Source organism: Malaclemys terrapin, chromosome 2 (assembly GCF_027887155.1).
Source record: "Malaclemys terrapin pileata isolate rMalTer1 chromosome 2, rMalTer1.hap1, whole genome shotgun sequence".
Lineage (NCBI taxonomy): Eukaryota > Metazoa > Chordata > Testudines > Emydidae > Malaclemys > Malaclemys terrapin.
The window spans coordinates 199,274,551-199,295,154 of NC_071506.1; the positions used below are offsets into that span (position 1 = coordinate 199,274,551).

At 44.9% G+C, this 20,604-nt stretch overlaps 1 protein-coding gene across 2 annotated transcripts in view; it reads right to left on the reverse strand.

Moving 5' to 3' along the window:
- Positions 1-20,604, reverse strand: part of BMPER (BMP binding endothelial regulator) — a 222,130-nt gene that overhangs the window by 21,783 nt on the left and 179,743 nt on the right. For both annotated transcript variants that reach the window (XM_054020642.1, XM_054020643.1), the window contains one exon: positions 4,779-4,909. In XM_054020642.1, the coding sequence (XP_053876617.1) occupies positions 4,779-4,909 (131 nt within the window). The remainder of the gene's footprint in view (positions 1-4,778; positions 4,910-20,604) is intronic.

The following is a 20,604-nucleotide window of genomic DNA, read 5'->3' on the forward strand; positions in this document are numbered from 1 at the left end:
TATGTGAAGAGACTCGTGGCTACAATCATCCAGCTTCCCCAGGGAGGTCCAAAATACAATTGAGGACCTCCTTTTTGACAAGCACAGACTGTTTAACAATAAGACAGACAAGTCCCTCTTGCTGAAGGACTCCAGAGCCACACTACAATCCCTTGGTATATATACCCTGGGCCTGAGGCACAGGCAGCAGAAACAACCCTTCTTCCCCTGCTCATACGCTCCCTACCTAGCCTACCACTACTGACAGCCGGAGCCCCCATGTCAAAGACACTGATCACAGTGGCCTCGCATCCCCGCCTCTGTCACAACCACCTCCTCGATCCTCTTCCAGTGGCAGAACACACCTCAGTTTTGACATGCAAGTCCAGACCCGCAAACCCCCACTGATGCCACCCACAGCCCAGAGGCGTGCAGCCCGGGGAGGGAGGAAGCAGCAGGGCAGCTGGCTGTATTATCATAGCACCTGGGAGTCTCAGTCCTAGACCAGGACCCCGTTGTGCTAGGCGCTGGCTGCCGGCTGAGCTCCTCCCCCACCACACGGGGCTGTTTCACCTTCCCTGCTGCTGGAGTCCCACACATTGCCTTTGCCTCCAAACCCTGACTCACCTTGGCAGATGGTCTGCAAAGCAGGCAGCAGCACTGGGACTGCAGCAGCAGGGAAGGCAAAGCAGCCCCATGTGGCGGGGGAGGAGCTGAGCCGGCAGTCAGCTACCCTGCTGCTTCCTCCCTCCCCCAGGCTGCAGGGACACAGGGAGAGGGCATCAAGAACCACGTGACGCTTCAAGCAGCAGAGAATCCACCAGAGCCTACTACTGAGCTAAATGGAGATGCTTCACGGCATGGGCCCACTGCCGCCACCACCACCACCACTCACTGAGCATGGCGTCTATTCCACTTGTCCTCGACTACCTCCTCACCCTCAAGACGTCGGACCTGGACCTCAACTCTATCAGAGTGCAGCTGGGAGCACTCAGTGCCTTTCTGCCTCTTATGGACAGCTCCTTGGTGTTTACCCATCCCACCACTATCAGCTTCATGAAAGGTTTACTCAACCCCTTTCCACCAGTACTGAAGCCCACGCCGCCATGGGATCATAATCTTGTTCTCTCTGCCCTCACAAAGCCAACCTTTGAGCCGCTAGCAGCATGCACATTCTCCCAGCTCTCGATGAAAGTGACTTTCTTGGTAGCCATTACCTCACCAGACGAGTCAGTGAAATCACGGCTATGATGGCAGACTCCCCCTACACAATATTCCACAAGGACAAGGTGGCCTTACGGCTTCCCCTTAAATTCCTCCCAAAAGTGGTGTCTGAATTCCACCTAAATCAGTGCATACACCTGCTAGTTTTCCACCCCAAACCACACACCTCCCCTACTGACAGAGCCTTGCACTCCCTCCACGTCTGTCATGCACTGGTGTTCTACTTCCACAGGATCCAACCCTTTTGCACATCGCTGAAACTATTTATGGTCATCTTGAATGGTCCAGGGGTCAAGCCCTTTCATCCCATTGCATCTCCAAATGGGCCTCAGGCGCATCTGTGAATGCTACAACTAGGGTTGTAGAGTAATCGCAGTTAACTCACGCGGTTAACTCAAAAAAATTAATTGCAATTAAAAAAATTAATCGCGATTAATCGTGGTTTTAATTGCACTGTTAAACAACAGAATACCAATTGAAATTTATTAAATATTTTGGATGTTTTTCTACATTTTCAGATATATTGTATTCTATGTTATATTTGAAACCAAAGTGTATATTATTTTTTATTACAAATATTTGGACTGTAAAAATGATAAAGAAAAGAAATAGTATTTTTCAATTCACCTCATACAAGTACTGTAGTGCAATCTCTTTGTCATGACAGTGCAACTTACAAATGTAAATTTTTTTGTTCCATAACTGCACTCAAAACCAAAACAATGTAAAACTTCAGAGCCTATAAGTCCACTCAGTCCTACTTCTTATTCAGCCAATCGCTCAGACACACAAATTTGTTTACATTTACAGGAGATAATGCTGCCCTCTTCTTATTTACAATGTCACCAGAAAGAGAGAACAGGCATTTGCACAGCACTTTTGTAGCTGGCATTGCAAGATATTTACGTGCCAGATATGCTAAACATTTGTATGCCCCTTCATGCTTCAACCACCATTCCAGAGGACATGCTTCCATGTTGATGATGCTTGTTAAAAAAATAATGCATTAATTAAATTTGTGACTGAACTCCCTGGGGGAGAATTGTATGACCCCTGCTCTGTTTTACCCGCATTCTGCCATATATTTCATGTTATAGCAGTCTTGGATGATGACTCAGCACATGTTGTTCATTTTAAGAACACTTTCAGTGCAGATTTGACAAAATGCAAAGAAGGTACCAATGTGAGATTTCTAAAGATAACTACAGTGCTCAACCCAAGGTTTAAGAATCTGAAGTGCCTTCCAAAATCTGAGAGGGACGAGGTGTGGAGCATGCTTTTAGATGTCTTAAAAGAGCAACACTTTGATGCGGAAACTACAGAACCTGAACCATCAAAAAGAAAATCAACCTTCTGCTGATGGCATCTGACTCAGATAATGAAAATGAACATGCGTCGATCTGCACTGCTTTGGATCGTTATCGAGCAGGACCCGTCATCAGCATGAACACATGTCCCCTGGAATGGTAGATGAAGCATGAAGGGACATCTAAATCTTTAGCGCATCTGGCACGCAAATATCTTACAATGCCAGTTACAACAGTGCCATGAGAATGCCTGTTCTCACTTTCAGGTGACATTAGAATCATAGAAATGGAAGAAACATCGAGAAGTCATCTAATCCAGTCCCTGCACTCGTGGCAGGACTAAGTATTATCTAGCCCATTCCTGACATGTGTTTGTCCAACCTGCTCTTAAAAATCTCCAACGATGGAGATTGCACAACTTCCCTAGGCAATTTATTCCAGTGCTTAACCACCCAGACAGTTAGGAAGTTTTTCCTAATGTCCAACCTAAACTTCCCTTGCTGCAGTTTAAGCAACATTGTAAACAAGAAGCGGGCAGCATTATGTCCTGCAAATGTAAACAATCTTGTTTTTCTGAGCAATTGGCTGAACAAGAAGTAGGACTGAGTGGACTAACAGGCGCTAAAATTTTACATTGTTTTATTTTTGAATGCAGCTTTTTTGTACATAATTCTACATTTGTAAATTCAACTTTCATGATAAAGAGATTGCAGTACAGTACTTGTAGTAGGTGAATTGAAATATACTATTTATTTTGGTTTATTTACAGTGCAAATACTTGTAATAAAAAAAATATAAAGTGAGCACTGCACACTTTGTATTCTGTGTTGTAATCGAAATCAAAATATTTGAAAATGTAGAAAACATCCAAAAATATTTAAAGAAATGGTATTCTATTATTTAACAGCACGATTAATCGTTCGATAATCATGATTATTTTTTTAATCGCTTGACAGCCCTAGCTACAACCAATCCAACATACCCCCATTTGATAGAGTCATGGCGCACTCTACGCAAGCACAGGCCACCACATCAGCCTCATGGGTTGACATATCCTGGCAAGACATCTCTTATGCAGAAATGTGGCGCTCCGCCCACATGTTCATGACACACTATACCATCGCACAAGCAGCAGCAACACACATCCAGTGGGCCAGGCTGTACTGCAGACCACACATCCATTGGAATCCTCGCACCCACCTTGCACTGATCACTGCTCGTGGAATACACATAGAGACCATCAGTCGAAAAAGAAGAAGAGGTTATCTACCTGTAACCAGAGGTTCTTCAAGATGTGTGGTCCCTATCTGTATTCCACTACCTGCCCTCCATCCCCTCCGGTGAGGACTGCATTCCATTACAGTATGAGGGGGACTGGAGAGGTGTCGATCTGCACGACCTCTTATATCCTCAGCTGGGAGCACGAGGAGAGACACAACACATGTGCGGGTCGACGGACACTGCAAAGAAACACTTCCGGATTCAGGCACATGGCACGCATGTGCACCCACATGTGGAATACAGATAGGGATCACACATCTCGAAGAATCTCCAGTTACAGGAAGTAACTGTCTCTTCTCTGTGGAAATAATTACTTGCCATTAAAGCAGTGCAAATCACATGGGAACTTTGCCTCAGTGACCAAAATTAATGCACATGAACACTATATATTTCCACCACAGGCTGGCATTCTCTCTCTATACATACCTATAACAGTGGTCCCTAACCTTTTTCCGAGCCACGGAGGACTGTGGCGGCAGAGGAGCATCTGCCGAAATGCCACCGACAAGCAGCAACGTCAATAGGTGTCGCCGCTGAAATGCCGCCGATGAGCAGTGTCATCCAGAGGCGTCGATCGGCGGCATTTCAGCGGCGACGCCTCTGGATGACACTGCTTCTCAGCAGCATTTCGGCGGATGCTTGTCCCCGGCCAGTATGCGGGTGCACTTACACGCCCCGGCAGGCGCCACGGCGCCCGCGGGCACCTCGTTGGGGACCCTGAGCTATAACATACCGTGTGTGTGTGTGTGTGTGTGTGTGTGTGTGTGTGTGTGTGTGTGTGTGAGAGAGAGAGTGTGTGTGATTATGTATATTTTATAGACTCACACCTATAGCTCAGAACGTAGGCTGGCTGCTTATCAAATTCCAGCCTAGCCATTTATTGATTTCTATTTTTTCCCTCCAGCATTATAATGATATAAAAAATTACAAGGGTCTTTCCTTCAGACTGTGCATTACATTTCAACAAAGCACTCAGAGTATCCTTACCTGCACAGTGCTGCTCAGGTTTCCATTGGACTTTCACCCCTTCTCTCTGACAGGTTCGGGCATAAGCAAGGAATGACTCGCAGTAGCAATTTTTATGAACTGGACACTCACACATATCTGTTACACAGGACCTGCAAAAAACAGCAGAAACAAACAAGGAATAAAAGTTTTGCCAAAGAGCCCTCAAAGTTTGGAATTATTTTTTTATATAGTCATAGGCAGTTTAAAGTTGCAATAACCTGTGCTGGAGAAATGGCAAACACATTGAACACTTTTTACTCCCAAATCCACATAGAGGGTCTAGTCTAACCTCTGTAGTTTTGCTATATTCTATTCTATATGCTCAGCGCTCTCAATTACATCAATGTCCTACCATGAAGTCATATCAAAGTAGAGAGCCCAGATTATGAGAGTCAAGAACTGCCATGCAATGAGGATCAAAGGTTGTACGCTGCAATTATGGAGCAAGGCAAAGACAATTTGTAGCAAATACAATTTTGTCTTAATAAAGGCTCCATCTCAGCTTTCCCAAAGAATGCCTATTGCAACAACATTTAAGATTAATTCCCAGATTTAAGAGCATTATAAGGAGCAATGAAGACACGCACAGTTACTATGCTATGAAGTCCTCGGGGTTCATGATGCAACTAGAGCGTAGCAAAAATTTTCAGTTGAATAGGAAAGTCACTGAAAAATGCAATTACGGGATGACAAAAGCTATTCATTAATTTGGCTCAAATTTGGCAAATATTTTTGGCCAAATAAATTAAAATTAAAATTTTGAAAATGTTTTCATTTTGACATTTTGACATTTTTCATTTTGAAATGTTTGGTTTTGAAATTTAGCTAGGAATTGGTTTAAAGAGATTTACATGTACAAATATCTCAAAAATGTAACAGCTAGAAACCTGAAAAAATAATTTTTTATTTCAGTGAGAAAAATTGAAAAATGTTAGTTTTGGCTTGAAACAAATCAATTTTTTTTTCTGGATTTTTCAGGTCGGCCACCAAACCCTAACAAAACATGAAAAAAACCAAACAAACAACCCAAAACAAAAAGCCACAAACTCCCCAAGGACCAATTATTCATTCAGCTCTCAATTCAACCATCTTATTTCACTGAATAATCATAAAACATGGCAGTAAGTAAATCTGCTACTGCACATGTTTGGATACAAAATTAGCTCATCTAGAACGTGTGTCAATTTGGCACAAGCTGAAAATACAATCCATAACTCTCAGTGAAGTCAGTGGGTGCCTGTGGCAGTGCTCAGCTTTCTGAAAATAATTTCCTATTTTAGTATTCAGGTTCATCTCCTATTTTGTTCACGTATGATTAAAGTTACGTTTTAGTCATGGGTATTTTTAGTAAAACTCATAGACAGGTCACAGGCCGTAAACAAAAATTCACAGGCCTGTGACCTGTCCATGACTTTTACTAAAAATACCCACCGTGTCTGAAACTTGGGCGGGATTGCTCTAGGGGGGGCGGTCTTGGGGTGCTGGCGGAGGTGACCCAGGACCCCTGCTGGTACTGAGGGAGGGGTTGGCGGGGCTTCCTACCAGCTCCGTCCCTGCAGCTCCTAGACAGCGGAAGCAGGGGCCAGGGCAGGGGCTCCTCCGTTGGTCCTGCCACAAGCGCCGGCTGCTGCAGCTCCCATTGGCAGGGAACCGCAGCCAATGGGAACTGCGGGGGCAGGGCCTGCGCGCATGGGCAGTGTGCAGCATGGAGACACCCCTCCCCCCCGCCACGTAGGAGTTGCAGGGTGGCCCCCCACCCCAGGTAAGCACCCCCCCATGCTCCCACACCCCTGCCCCTAGCCCTGAGCCCCCTCCCACACACCCAAACTGCTGCTTCTGGCAGCCCCCTAGCACTAGCCGCTGCAGAAGTCATGGAAGTCACAGAAAGTCACAGAATCCGTGACTTCCATGATCTCCATGACAGACTCGCAGCCTTACATATGAGTCACTGAACAAGTTCCCCTTGATGAGTATTGTCCTACCATAGCATGCCTGCAAATCTTCATTGACATCTGAAAGCAGTGCTCTGAATGCTGTTACTGAATATAAGTGGTTCCATATTCCCCATATCATTTAGGAGGTATATATCTAGACTTGCCAACTTTCTAATATCTGAAAACTGGACACTACAGCAGGAGTGCAGGAACCTCCCCCTGCCTCTCCCCAAGGCCACGCCCCCTGTCCACTTCTCTCTCCCCCCATCTCTGTCACATGCTGCTTCCCCCTCCCCTTTCCTTGTCGCTCAATCCTCTCCACCTCCCTCTTTTCCCTCACCAGCTGGGCTCCCTCTGCTCCAGGGCTAGGTCAGGAGATGCAGCCCCTGATGTGGCGCCTGCCTGCTCACAAGATGCAGGTTGGAGGTGGCCCTGACTGAGCAGGGGCTGTTGTGAGTTGATGACCCTGCGCCTCCCTCCCCACCTGCGGTAACCAGACTTTTGGTATCCGGTCAGTACATCTTCCTGGAACTGCACAGGTCCCTTTCAACCAGACTTTCCAGTTGAAAACCGGACAAATGGCAACTAATATACCTCATTTCACAAAGCAGATTCCTAACATGCTATCACAGGAAATTACTGTTGCAAAGAGAGTCTGTTGTATTCCCTGCAGACCAATTAAGATGTCAAGATAGTTTTATTCTCTCCTAGGCATCCTGTTATCCTCAACTAACCTTGCCTTTTCAACTTTTACTATTATGTATAATTATTCATACAATAATTATTATATTATTGATATCCAAGGTGTTGGGGAGTGGGGGAGTTAGGATCATGCTTGCTTATGGCAGGCTGGTTGTTTGCATGCTGAGTTCCCACGTTGGGACTTATAAAATGTTACATTTGAGTCACTTCATCTGGTTTTGAGAACCCAAAAATCATAGAGTTTCCTGCTGTGAGTTTTTCTGGCCCCAGAAAAGAATGCCAGTTCCAACACCAAGCCAGATCAGTTGCCTTAAGTTAAAGATAAGTCTCCCGGCACAAAACTTAATGTGTCTCGATGAGCCAAACCCCAAACTCCAGTTTCAAACACCCATAGACCTTGGACTAATTTGGATCCAGATCCAAACAGCTCTAGTTCTTAGCCACTCCTTTCTGCCTGGATAAGGATCAAGCCTGGTATGGGTAGCATTAAATATTCCCTAAGAAAGATAACACACCAGCATCAGAATGAACAGTTCTCTAATTTACTTCATTCTTATTGGCTTCAAGTTATTTCTACTTTCATGAGTTGTATAATCCTGAGATGAGCTGATGGGCCCAATCCTCTGGTTTGGCTGAGGTACAATCACGCAGGGCCCAGCACCAAGGGGTATGTGTCTTGTTGTTGTTTTGTTAATTAATTATTACTGTTGATAATTTTTCTACTTATTTAACAAAACTAAAAGTAAACAAAACTGTATAAAAGTAAATATTGGTCTATCATCAAAATAGAGACACTTTTTTCTAAGGAGATTCTTTATTAACAAAACTAATAAATTAATATTAAAAATTGTTTGTTTACAAAAATCACTCCTGAAGCTACAAGGGAGAAAGTATTTGATGCATTAGATAGCAAAATACAGTCACTACTTCCCTCTCGTGGTCCAAGATGTGAACTCCAGGCAATCCCTTTGTATGATTGAAAGGGAAGCTTTTTGGAAGAACTTCTTCAGGCAAAAGATGCTTATTCGCTGAGGGCTGAATGATTGAGAGAGAATAGGCTAAGTACTCTGGGTCAGTTTTAAAAACATCGTTTTTCTTATTTGCCAGTAAAATCCTTAATTTCAACCTTATTAGATTCCCATTGGGAGTTGGTGTTTTTGTTTGTTTTGTTTTAGTTATTGAAACTTCCCCTGCCACACAACACAAGCAGCATGCCTCCACTCCCTGCCCAGAAAAAAAACAGTAGATTCTTGACTGCAATTTACAAGTTCTAATGGTGATCAGTGTTTAAAAAAAAAAATCTTTGTGATGTAGGTACTGTTTTTTGTTTTCTTTTTAAAAATTTTCTGCTGAGCCATTTCCTGCACTCCAGTGAATGGCTAACTTCAAAGTTCTGCTCACCTCCCCCATTCCCTCTTTGCATCTCCTCTGATTCTGTCAAATAAATTAGAAGACACTAATGAACAGGTATCTATAGATATGTATCTGGAGGCTTAGAGAGTGTCCATGCCCTACAACTGAAGCCCAGTTTCACTCAAAGAAACACCATTTTCTTACGATAGTATGTTCTCTAATAATGGAACATTTTGACTTTGCTGTCCTCTGAAGTGTTCCAATTCTATTCCAAGATAAAAACTTCTGTTTAATTAGAGTTAAGACTGAGGGTATACAGAAACAGTCTCAAGACATTTTGCTGACCAGGTCAGAAAACCTTTTTGGTGTCCCTCCCCTATTCAACTAGAGCAGCCACGTCTAAATAAATAAATTAAAGGCGGCCAGTCAATCAGTGGAGCACCACACATGCAAGTGGCACAGCAGTATGTCTAGAAGTTGGCACCTAGGCTGATGGCCATGATTGCCTGCCCCTGGACCAGCCCTGAGAATATATATAAATAACCTAAGATAAAAACATTACAGACATATTGTAACATTCCCCTAACCAAGCCCAGGAAATTCAGAGTTAAGGTTACACTTAAAAAAAATCCAAATGTGTTAGGTAAGGAAGTGCAGTAAGGCAACCAAAACAGCCTTAACTCTGCGCTGTAGTGACACCATGCGATAAATAAATGATTATGATAAAGGTATTTTAGCATTTGTGGTCCTAAATTAGATTAAACTGATTTAAAAGTCACATTGGGTTTTAAACATATATTTCCCCCCACCCCCAGCTCCATAGTTTCACCACCTTTAGCAGTAGGACAAAATCCTACACAGGGATCAAAAACTGCACAACATGAAAACATCTCCCTGATGACACTACGGGCGCTTCAGAGACACACACTGATTGAAAGAGCAGGCACACTGCCCTTATGTGAATTGATGTAATTAGTTTATTTTTGAATACATACAAATAACCACCTATTGTCAAGCCACCGGGCACTTGTGTGATTTGCAAGAAATGTTGTGGCCAAAATCATGAGGATGATCTCTGTAAGTGTCAGAACAATCTTGAATTCAAATAGGGAGGTGAAACTCCTCATTCTGTTCCTATAACCTTCGGTATAACCTGCAGTGTTCTCCGACTTCAGTTTGGGTGTGCTGTTCTTCAGAAAGGAACCTTCTTGATAACAAGGAGTGATTAACTAGTTTGTGGGCTTATGTAAATAATGGACTGGTGCCACCACAGCTGAAGCGGGACAATTTAGAAAGATACACCCCTTCTCTTGCCTTCTACAGCTGAGATTGCAGTGGAATGCATCTTTAGGTCTACCAAGTACAGAAGTGGTATTATACAGGGCGAGAGAAAGACTAAATAGAGCCCAAAATGAACAGACAACAGGACTTCAAATCTGCTTGCATTTTGTTCAGGCTGAGGAAGAAGTGGATTCATTCAGGACCTAAACTCTTTTCTTTTCTGCCTTCACTTCCTATATTGAGGATACTTCAGAGTAAACTGGGGCCCTTTTCAAATCACTGGCCTAGAGCAGTTGTTTACTCTTTTGCTGGGGACAAATATCTCAAACTGGATTCCTTTTGATGCCGTATATACTCTCTCTCTCTCTCTCTCTGTGTAAGTAAGAGAGAGAGGGATGGTGATAATAGGGTGTGTATAATCACAAACTGTTGCAAGGGGAAATCCATGAAAGTGAAAAAGTGAAGGCATCCGGCAGCTGTTGGCCACACCCTTGCATTAGACAGCCCACATTGCTCCCACATCTTCAAAGCAAACCAGAGGAGTGCACTTCTTCAGCTAAAGACCTTTTTCACATTAAACCATGGAAAGTGTCCAAGTCCCAAAGAGGGCAGAGAAATGAGTCCTATGCTAAATGTACTATTAAAAAAGAAAAGAACAGAACAGAAGAGCAGCGCAGCGACTGCTGCTGCCTCTTACAATGCTGGACAGTATTGAAATTGCAGATGTTTGGTGTTTTTCACTGAACATCTGCAGTTCCCTTTACTTCACAGGGAACAAGCAGTCAAAAAAACCAATCACTAGGAGAGAATGTCTTTTGCATTTAATATTTTGCTCCTTTCCTTTCACAACACTGATATGGTGTAGCACCTATGAAAACATATCAGAACCGCCAAGCAATGACACTGCATAGATGAAAGGCAACATAAAAGTCAAGTTAAAAGACATGAACATTTTGGATTTAAAAACAGATACCAGCCATCTTGAAGGCCTAAATTTTAAACACTACATTTCCTTTACAGTGTGTAGCCTTCCATAATCTAACCCACACCTCAGTTAGACAGGTGGAAAATGGGATTACCCGCATATTTATAAATTGAGAAGAGCCACCATTTCAAAGACAAGGATCATTCTGCAAGCCTAGCATCCTGTGAAATAGTTGTCTTGGGAGAACTCCATTTACTGGACTGCAAAATCCAAGATTTAGTGGCTGTCTCACCTAATTTAACACCAGCAGTGAAGACATCCAATGTCTATATGGCAGCCAAGCAAGTAACTCTGCCTTAATCACATTTCAATGCTCACAGTTCAGCAGCAAGATGCAAGAGTTTTTTCCCTGATCCACGAGACCTCATTTTTCTTCCCTCGTAAGGAAAAAAAGAAAACAAAATGGTTTCTATCAACATCAACACTGTTTTAAAACTGTTATAAGGGTTTGGTGGGTTTTGTTTTTTGTTTTAAACAGAGGCCTCTAAAAGGTTTTCATTATTTGTGTTCCCAAGTACTGTATAGAAGGAACCTCAGAAGGGAAGAGGATGCCACACCCCAAAATATAATAGAAATGTTCACTCTTTCACTTTTATTTGTGTAAGCCATGTGTGTATGTGTGGTTTTTCCTTTTTGGGTGTGTATGTGGGGGGGATGACAATTACTCAAGTCTGAAGCTTGGTATTTGGAGCTGGAGACACTTATTTCTTGAGTCTCTTTCAGGAAGATACTGACACTAACACCAGAGCAGCAAATAACTCATGGGAAAGGTAAAGTTGGAGCCTGAGCAAAATACATTAGATCATTCCGAATACATTCAAAACACCTGCCTAGGGAACAGAACTGCCTAGTACGCTAAAGATTAGTCATTTTTCATCGGTCATTTCTTTCAAGGCTAGAGTGCTAGATCTTTATCCCATCTGGGCAGCTTCAACACTGCAGAACAGTATAAACCAGACTTAAATCAAGCAACAGGGGTGTGGCAAAGTGACTCGCTAGCCAGCACATCACCTTGTGGGTAGGTATGGTGTTCCAAGGTTTCTTCTCTGTAGTCCTGTCAACCAGATCTACTGGTGGTCCCCTTTTGCCCTGGGACTTTGCCCTCCAGCCTGGTCTCACCCCCTTCGGGGTAATCCCAGGGCTTCACACCAGGTCGACAGCCCTCTCCAGGCCCAATATTCTTTCTGTCCCCTTGTGTTTGGGATCTTCCCAGTGAGACTGCAGGGAAACTGAGTCCCACCCTCTACCCTGGGTTCTAGACCAGGGATCCCTGAAGTAAGTGGTTAAGGGCACCCTGGTCATGCTTCTTTCCTGAGCTACTTACTACGTCAGCCTGCTTTCTCCTCAGGGAGCTCAATTTCTCAGGTGGGTGGGTGGGGTTGTCTGTCCCAGGGCTCAGCAGTTTCTCTTTGAAGTCTGGTCCTGACGTTTTTTTGCTGTAGGATGGCTACCTTTATGTGGTGTTTAGATTAGGGTTACCATATTTCCACAAGCAAAAAAGAGGACACTGGGGGGGGTGGGGGGGGTAGGAGCCCCGCTCTAGCCCCGCCCCTGCCCCACCCCATCCACTCCGTCCCACTTCCCACCCCCTGATTGCCCCCCTCAGAACACCCAACCCCCCTGCTCCTTGACCCCTGACTGACCCCTGCCACTAACTGCCCCCTAGGACCCCACCGCTTATCTAAGCCACCCTGCTTCTTGTCCCTGACTGCCCCCTCCTGAGAACGCCCTACGACCCTACCTGTCCCGACTGCCCCAACCCTTATCCACACCCCCACCCCATATTCACACCCCAGCCCCCAGACAGAGCCCCGGGTACTCCCATGCCCTATCCAACTGCTCCCTGCCCCTGACAGGACCCCCAGAACTCCTGACCCATCCAACCCCCTCTGCTACCTGCCTGCCTCGACCCCTCTCCACACCCCTGCCCCCTGACAGCCCCCACAAAACCCCAGACCCATCTAACCTCCCCTGCTCCCTGTCCCTGACTGTCCCAAACCCTCTCCACACCCCTGCCCCCCTGACAGCCCCCCCAGACCCATCCAATGCCCCCCCCCCGTCCCCTGACCAGGGCCGGCTTTAAAGAGTCCAGGTATCGGGCTTCACTCCAGCCGGGGTTGCGGGGCTTGGGGCCGGGCCGGAGGTGCTCGGCTGGCGCTGCTGGGGCCCGAGCCGGGCCGGGGGTGCTGGGGCCCGAGCCGGGCCGGGTCTGGGCTAGGGGTGCTGGGGCCCGAGCCAGGCCGGGTCCGGGCCGGGGATGCTGGGGCCCGAGCCGGGCCGGGTCCGGGCTGCGGGTGCTAGGGCCCAAGCCGGGCCGGAGCCGCTGGGGCAACCGGGCGCTGCTCGGCCAGGGCCGCGCCTCCCCGGAGCTCTCCTCCTTGCACCCCCCCACCACAGCTTACCTGCTGCTGCCTCCCGCTTGTCCCTGCTTCTTTTCAGACTTCCCGCGAAGATCTGATTCGCGGGAAGCAGGGGAGGGGGAGGAGCAGGGGGGCGGAGCGTTCAGGGGAGGGGAGGAGGGGGAAGACAGCTGCGGGCCGGACAGCATAGTAAGGCTGCAGGGGATGGGGGGAAGGGGCTTTGGGTGCCCAGCGGCGCTTGGCCGCCACTTTTCTATCTATAAATAGCCGTCCAGGGGGGATTTTTAAAAATCTAAAAATGTCCAGGATTTCCCCCCGGTCGGCTATTTATAGACCAAAAAGCCAGACATGTCCGGGGAAATCCGGACATATGGTAGCCCTAGTTTAGATGCTGCTTGTAATTATTAGAACTGGGAGCACTGGCTGTTGGGAGTCTGAAAGGACAGGAAACAGGAAGGAGGGGGGAGGAGTTGAGGAGGCTGGGAGAGTTACAGAGTGTGCAGCTACAGCTTGGAGAAGAGACTTGCACTGTAAATAAAGTTCTGTTGACGTTGTTAATACTTTGCCTGGTGGATACAACACTTTAAATCTGTTATTGTGTGTCCAGGGAGATTGAAGTGTTCTCCTACAGGTTTTTGTATATTGCTATTCCTAAATATCTGACTTGTCTCCATTTATCCTTTTACGTAGGGACTGTCCAGTTTGGCCAATGTACATAGCAGAGGGGCATTGCTGGCACATGATGCCGTATATTACATTGGTGAACATGCAGGTGAATGAACCGATGATGTTGTGGCTGATCTGGTTAGGTCCTGTGATGGTGTTGCTGGTGTAGATATGTGCGCAGAGTTGGCATCGAGGTTTGTTGCATGGATTGGTTCCTGAGTTAGAGTTACTATGGTGCGGTGTGTGGTTGCTGGTGAGGTTGGCGGGTTGTCTGTGGGTGAGGACTGGCCTGCCTCCCAAGGCCTGTGAAAGCGAGGGATCGTTGTCCAGGATGGGTTGTAGATCACTGATGGCTTTATAAAAAGTCCTTTATAAAAGGATAAATGGACACAAGTCAGATATTAGGAATGGCATTATACAAAAACCTGTAGGAGAACACTTCAATCTCCCTGGACATACAATAACAGATTTAAAGGTAGCCATCCTACAGCAAAAAAACTTCTGAACCAGACTTCAAAGAGCTTTAGTTCATTTGCAAATATGACACCATCAGCTCAGGATTAAACAAAGACTGTGAATGGCTAGCCAACTACAAAGTCACAGAGTTCAGCAACAAGTTGTGCTGTGTCATCATCAGGGATACTGTTCCTGACAGCTTGTATTCCATCTGTGTGTGGGATGTTTGTGTAGAGAGCCTCCACATCCATGGTGGTTAAGATGGTGTTTTCTGGAAGATCACCAATGCATTGTAGTTTTCTCAGGAAATCAGTGGCGTCACGGAGATAGCTGGGAGTGCTGATGGCGTAGGGTCTGAGTAGAGAGTCCACATATCCGGACAATACTTCAGTGAGAGTGCCAATTCCAGAGATGATGGGGTGTCCAGGACTTCCAGGTTTGTGGATCTTGGGTAGTAAATAGAATAACCCCGGTCGGGGCTCTAAGGGTACGTTGATTTGTTCCTGTGTTAGTGTAGGGAGTGTCCTGCGTAGATAGTGCAGTTTCTTAGTATATTCCTCAGTGGGATCTGAGGAAAGTGGCCTGTAGAATTTGGTATTGGAGAGTTATCTGGCAGCCTCCTTTTGGTAGTCAAACCTGTTCATGATGACAACAGCATCTCCTTTATCAGCCTCTTTGATTATAATGTCAGAGTTGTTTCTGAGGCTGTGGATTGCATTGCGTTTTGCACAACTTAGGTTATGAGGCAAGCAATGTTGTTTTTCCACAATTTCTGCCTGTGCACGTTGGCGGAAGCATTATATGTATAGGTCCAGACTATCATTTCGACTCTCAGGAGGAGTCCATGTGGAGTTCTTCTTGTGCTGTTGGTGGGAGGGCATCTGTGTATCAGTGTGCTGTTCAGTGTTATCTTGAAAGTATTCTTTGCCTCTGGAAATTTCCACTACATGCATCTGACGAAGTGCATCACCCACGAAAGCTTATGCTCCAATACATCTGTTAGTCTAAAAGGTGCCACAGGACTCTTTGTCGCTTTTTAAAGATAGCTGTGACTCTCTCCCATACTCTTTTCTAGGAGCAGAGGCTAAGAGATCTATACCTCCCTAGGCTGGGGCCTTCTGAACTCCACTTCTCCTTTTCAAGGCTCCTCCTCCAAGACTAGGGTGACCACATGTCCCGATTTTATAGGGCAGTCCCGGTTTTTGGGTCTTTTTCTTATATAGGCTCCTATTACCCCTCACCCCCGTCCCTATTTTTCACACTTGCTGTCTGGTCACCCTCTCCAAGACTAGCATGCATGTAGGTGCGTTGGGGCAAGGCTGCTTGCTTCTTAACCCCTTCTTGCCTGGTGTGGGGTTTGTACATGCATCACATAGGGATTCCTCTAAAGTGGGGGAATCCCCAGGTGGAATAAGCCAGCATAACTGAATCTTCACCTCCCCTTCCTGGACTCCCAGCCACCAGGTTGCTAAACTTACTCCCAGAAACCACTGGGAGTGTGGGAGCATAAAGGCTTCATGCAACCCCTCTCTCCTTGAGTCCTGTGTTGAGCACAGCTTGGCCAGATCTGAAAACTGCAGCCCAGAGATGTTTACTGTAGGGAGCGCTCATTCTTTTTAAAAGGGGCATTGGCTATAATGATTGAGACTGTTTTGAGAATGTTTGAGAATGTTTGCGACTGTTCCTGGGAATTCCACGTTGCAAAGGAAGCCTGTGGTTTATGGGTTACAGTAATGGGCTAGGAACCAGAAGGATGGGCTAGGAACCAGAAGGATCTGGGATTCAAACGTATCTAAACTGTGGACTTGCTATGTGACCTTGGCTAAGTTACTTGAACTCTTTGTACCTCAGACAGCCCAGCTGAAAAATTTGGTAAGACGCAGAATCTCACTGAAAACTGGATGCTGCATCTGAGCTGAAGTTTCCTGGGCATGTGTGTTACACGCATACACGTTCTACAGTTCTAAAGTAACTTTCTGCAAATGCCAAGCTTCCTGTTCCATATATATATATTATATACATATTATACATATGGAACATACACACACTTGGCACTCTGAGTTAGAAGATGCCCCTGTTCACTCTTCCACTGCCAAAGGATCCTTTCAAATAGGTTTGTTAAAGGAGTTTTGTAATTTGGGGTATAAGATGCTTCAAATTCAATGATTTTTTTTTTAACCTTCAAAGTACTGGAAAAAACCTACAATGCATTTTGGATTTCTCAGCACATACCATTCCTTTCAAAATATTTCTGGGTGTGCAATTTCAGAACCCACCCTTCCCATCTAAAATGTAAGAAAATATGCTATTTTTCAACTCAACACAATAAATGCAGGTCAGTGTAAAACCTTTTAAAGTTATACTATGCTGCACAACATCCCTAAAAACCTACAATATGTGCTGCTAAAAATATTAACCAAAGGCTTTTTTGAAAGTGCCAAGAACTATCATACATGTATTATTAACCTTTATACAATGAGAACTCTGAGCCAGATTTACTTTTTATTGCTTTAAACAACAATACTCCACATTAATCTTATAAAATGAATAATGAAATGCCCTGGAACATTTTCTAAAACCACACAAAATAAAGTTCTCAGGATTGCACAACCCTAACACGCACCTCAATCTTCCTTGAATCCGGAGCCAGTGTTAAAGGCAGTTAAAACAAAAAAGAAAAAACAGCCTCTCATTTCCTCACAATATTCTCCCTATGATGCACTGGGCGGGCTTTGTCTGTCTTGTGCTAGAAAGCCACTTGGGCTGCTGTGTCCTAAAAATCCAGGTTCTTGAAAAGGAAAACCTGTATAAAAGCTCTTCAGTAAAAAACACTTCAAGTTGGGCTGAAGAAGACAATCAGGTCTTACACTCAGTCTCAGGCAGAATGCCTGCCTGACTCGGTCAGAATGTTTTCTGGAACTGCAGGAAAACACACAGTACAGCAGCAGATCCACCACCTTTTGAAACGGTCCATCAGGCACTTACTTTCATGCCAGCCAGCTTCATCAGCTGGAGTGCAGAAGGTCTGGGGCCAAGTCCCACCCTCACTCCACCCCTGTTCAGGACGCAGGAGGCATTTTGTGCCCTCTTCCTCCTTGTGTGTATTGGTGTAGGGCTGGTCACAATCTAGCTCTTAAAGTGATAAACATCGTAAGGGGCTCCTCATTAAGAACATTTTTGGACTAAAGTAAGCCAATAGAGTTCATATCTTAACGTCTTTCAGACAAGGGGCCAATAGCTGGGCACTCTGCAGCATACCAGTCAAATCCTGCTTACCTTAATCTTGGTAGCAGTATTAATACAAGTAGTCCCATTAATTTCAATGTAACTAATGCAAACAGGATTTGGCCCTCTGAAGTCATCTACAACCTAGATGTGTGGTTGAGATGAAGAATAAAGGACCTTAATAAATCTGCTTTGGAGCAGACCTCTCCCTGATCTTGTTACAGAGAGGCAACATGCATAGGATATGTAGACCAGTATAAAGAAAGAGAAGGGAATTTTATGATTCCCATCTGCAATACAGGAACTCAGAGTCTGCAAACCACATACCATTTTTGCTAATTCACATCTGTGTTCATCTGTTTGCAAATATATAGCCTAAAATGTGGTAAAAATTGCTCCAACGTTATGTCTGGTAATGCAGATAATGACGAGCATGTCCATCTGTAAAACCACACGGAGCAAAAATGGTAGGAGCATTGCATATAAAAGCATATTTGAGTTCAATGATAGAAATGATAGAGGTCAGCTCTTAAGGATCTTTCATAGGACCAGGCATACCCCCTTCTCACACCTGACAGCCTACTGGTACTTTCTCGTCATCACTTTCTCATTGGGGGTATAACAAGGATTGTAATAATTGCTGGAATCTTCTGGCCAAATCTGCCCACCCCCAACAACCCCCCAAAAGCAATTATTTTGCAATGTTATACCAGTCAAAGTTAACTATTACTTATTCTGCTGTCTCAGGGTCTTAGATTACATATATATGTATATGCTCAACACTAAGTCTGTTATTACAAATTGCATTGCAGATACAGAGCCACTGCATTATAATGAAATTTTCAGTCTCCTCTGCCATGGAAAAAAATCAATGATATTAAGCAGCCTTGGAAGTACATAATATGTATCACTTCATATGTTTCTCTTCGTCTTGGCTCGATTTTTAAAGAGGGCTTAGGTTTTTTGCAGGTACAACTAGAAGCTCTTTTTTTAAAATCATGCTATCTACAGAGAGAGAGAGAGAAGTAAATATTCATAGGCATAAAAAAGATTTTTTTCACACTCTGCAAACATAGTGGAAATCAATCAAGTATTATCACTGCACCAGTTATTCTACTAGTTAGAAAGCTCATCAGTATATTGGGCCGCCTCATTTGAAAAAAGATGACAAAAGCCGGAGATTTTTCAGGATTTTTCTAAACAATTTTTAGAGCCTCAGAAATTGCTGGGAGATTTTTAAAGCCACAGCTCCAATGAAATATAAACAAAATAAAGAGATTATTGCTATAGTGAGAACACTGCAAAGTTTAGATCCTCTATTTAAAAAAAAAAAAAAGTCACAATAGATCATTTCCTTATTCACATTAAAAAAACCCAAAGCGCTGGTACAGTATAACTAGGCACTATAACTAGGTCCGGGCACTCAGCTTGGGGAGAGGGATAGCTCAGTGGTTTGAGCATTGGCCTACTAAACCCAGAGTTATGAATTCAATCCTTGAGGGGGCCATTTAGGAATCTGGGGCAAAAATCTGTCCAGCCCAGCTTTGAGCAGGGGGTTGGACTAGATGACCTCCTGAGGTCCCTTCCAACCCTGATATTCTATGTATCTGGAAGTGCCCAACAAAAAATACATCGCATCCAATGAAAAGCAAAATGAGAGCAAGGTGCAGGAACTGTTTCCAAAATATAAACACAACAGAAGTTATCTTCAGCTTCACTGTGTTTATATTCTAGAAGGTCTTGTGATATTAATAATAATAAACAGGCTGTCTAGTTTAAAGTCTCACAGTCTTAAACTCATTAAGCACCCTCCCTGCCTTAACCCACACAAAATTAATGGCAATCAAACTTATTCTTCCTCTAGGTGGCCGCAGAGCATTTAAAAAGCCATGGTCTCCAGCTGGAAATTCTATTTAGAAAGCTATTTTCTTTCTGTAGGTAGGCCCTGCTCCAACTGAAAACAACAGCCAAATTCCCAGTGCCTTCGCAGGAGCAGGCCCATAATGCATTTTAAAAGATGTTTCATTGTTTATTCTTTATTACAAATATTTGACTGAAAACAGGATCTTTTATTATAAGAGTCCATCTGACCCTGCTTACCTGAATTCTAATCCTCAATATTTGTGTGCTCTATTTCTGACTGGTTTCCTGTAGGGTCTTGGGCAAGTCACTTAATCTCTCTGTGCCTGAAATTCTCCAATTTTAAAATGAGGATTATAATCAGGGCCACCCAGAGGATTCAGGGGGCCTGGGGTCTTCAGCGGCAGGGGGCCCCTGCCACCGAATTGCCGCCGAAGACCCGGCACTTTGGCGGCGGGTCCCGGGGCGGAAGGACCCCCTGCCGCGGGTCTTCAGGGCACTTCGGCAGCAGGTCCTGGGGCAGAAGGACCCTCTGCCGCCGAAGACCCAGAGCGGAGGAAGTTCCGGGAGCCCAGGCCCCGTGAGAGTTTTCTAGGGCTCCTGGAGCAAGTGAAGGACCCCACTCCAGGGGCCCCGAAAAACTCTCATGGGGGCCCCTGCGGGGCCCAGGGCCTGGGGCAAATTGCCCTACTTGCCCCCCCCCCCCCCCGGCAGCCCTGATTATAATACTTATTTACTAATCTACTTCCCTGTGGGGGTGTTAAACTTAATTCATGGCTCCACATGAAGCACACTGAGCACCTTACATTAAAGGTGTGCATGTGGTACCAACTTGGCAGTAGTTTTTCTGCTCCCATGGATTTTTCCACAGGTGGGGAGCCTTAGGGCCCATATGATCAAAAAATCATGAGCAAATTAACTCTCTGAAAACAAAGATCCTGATTTCATGCCCATATCCCTAGCAAAAAGAGAGGAGAGAACAG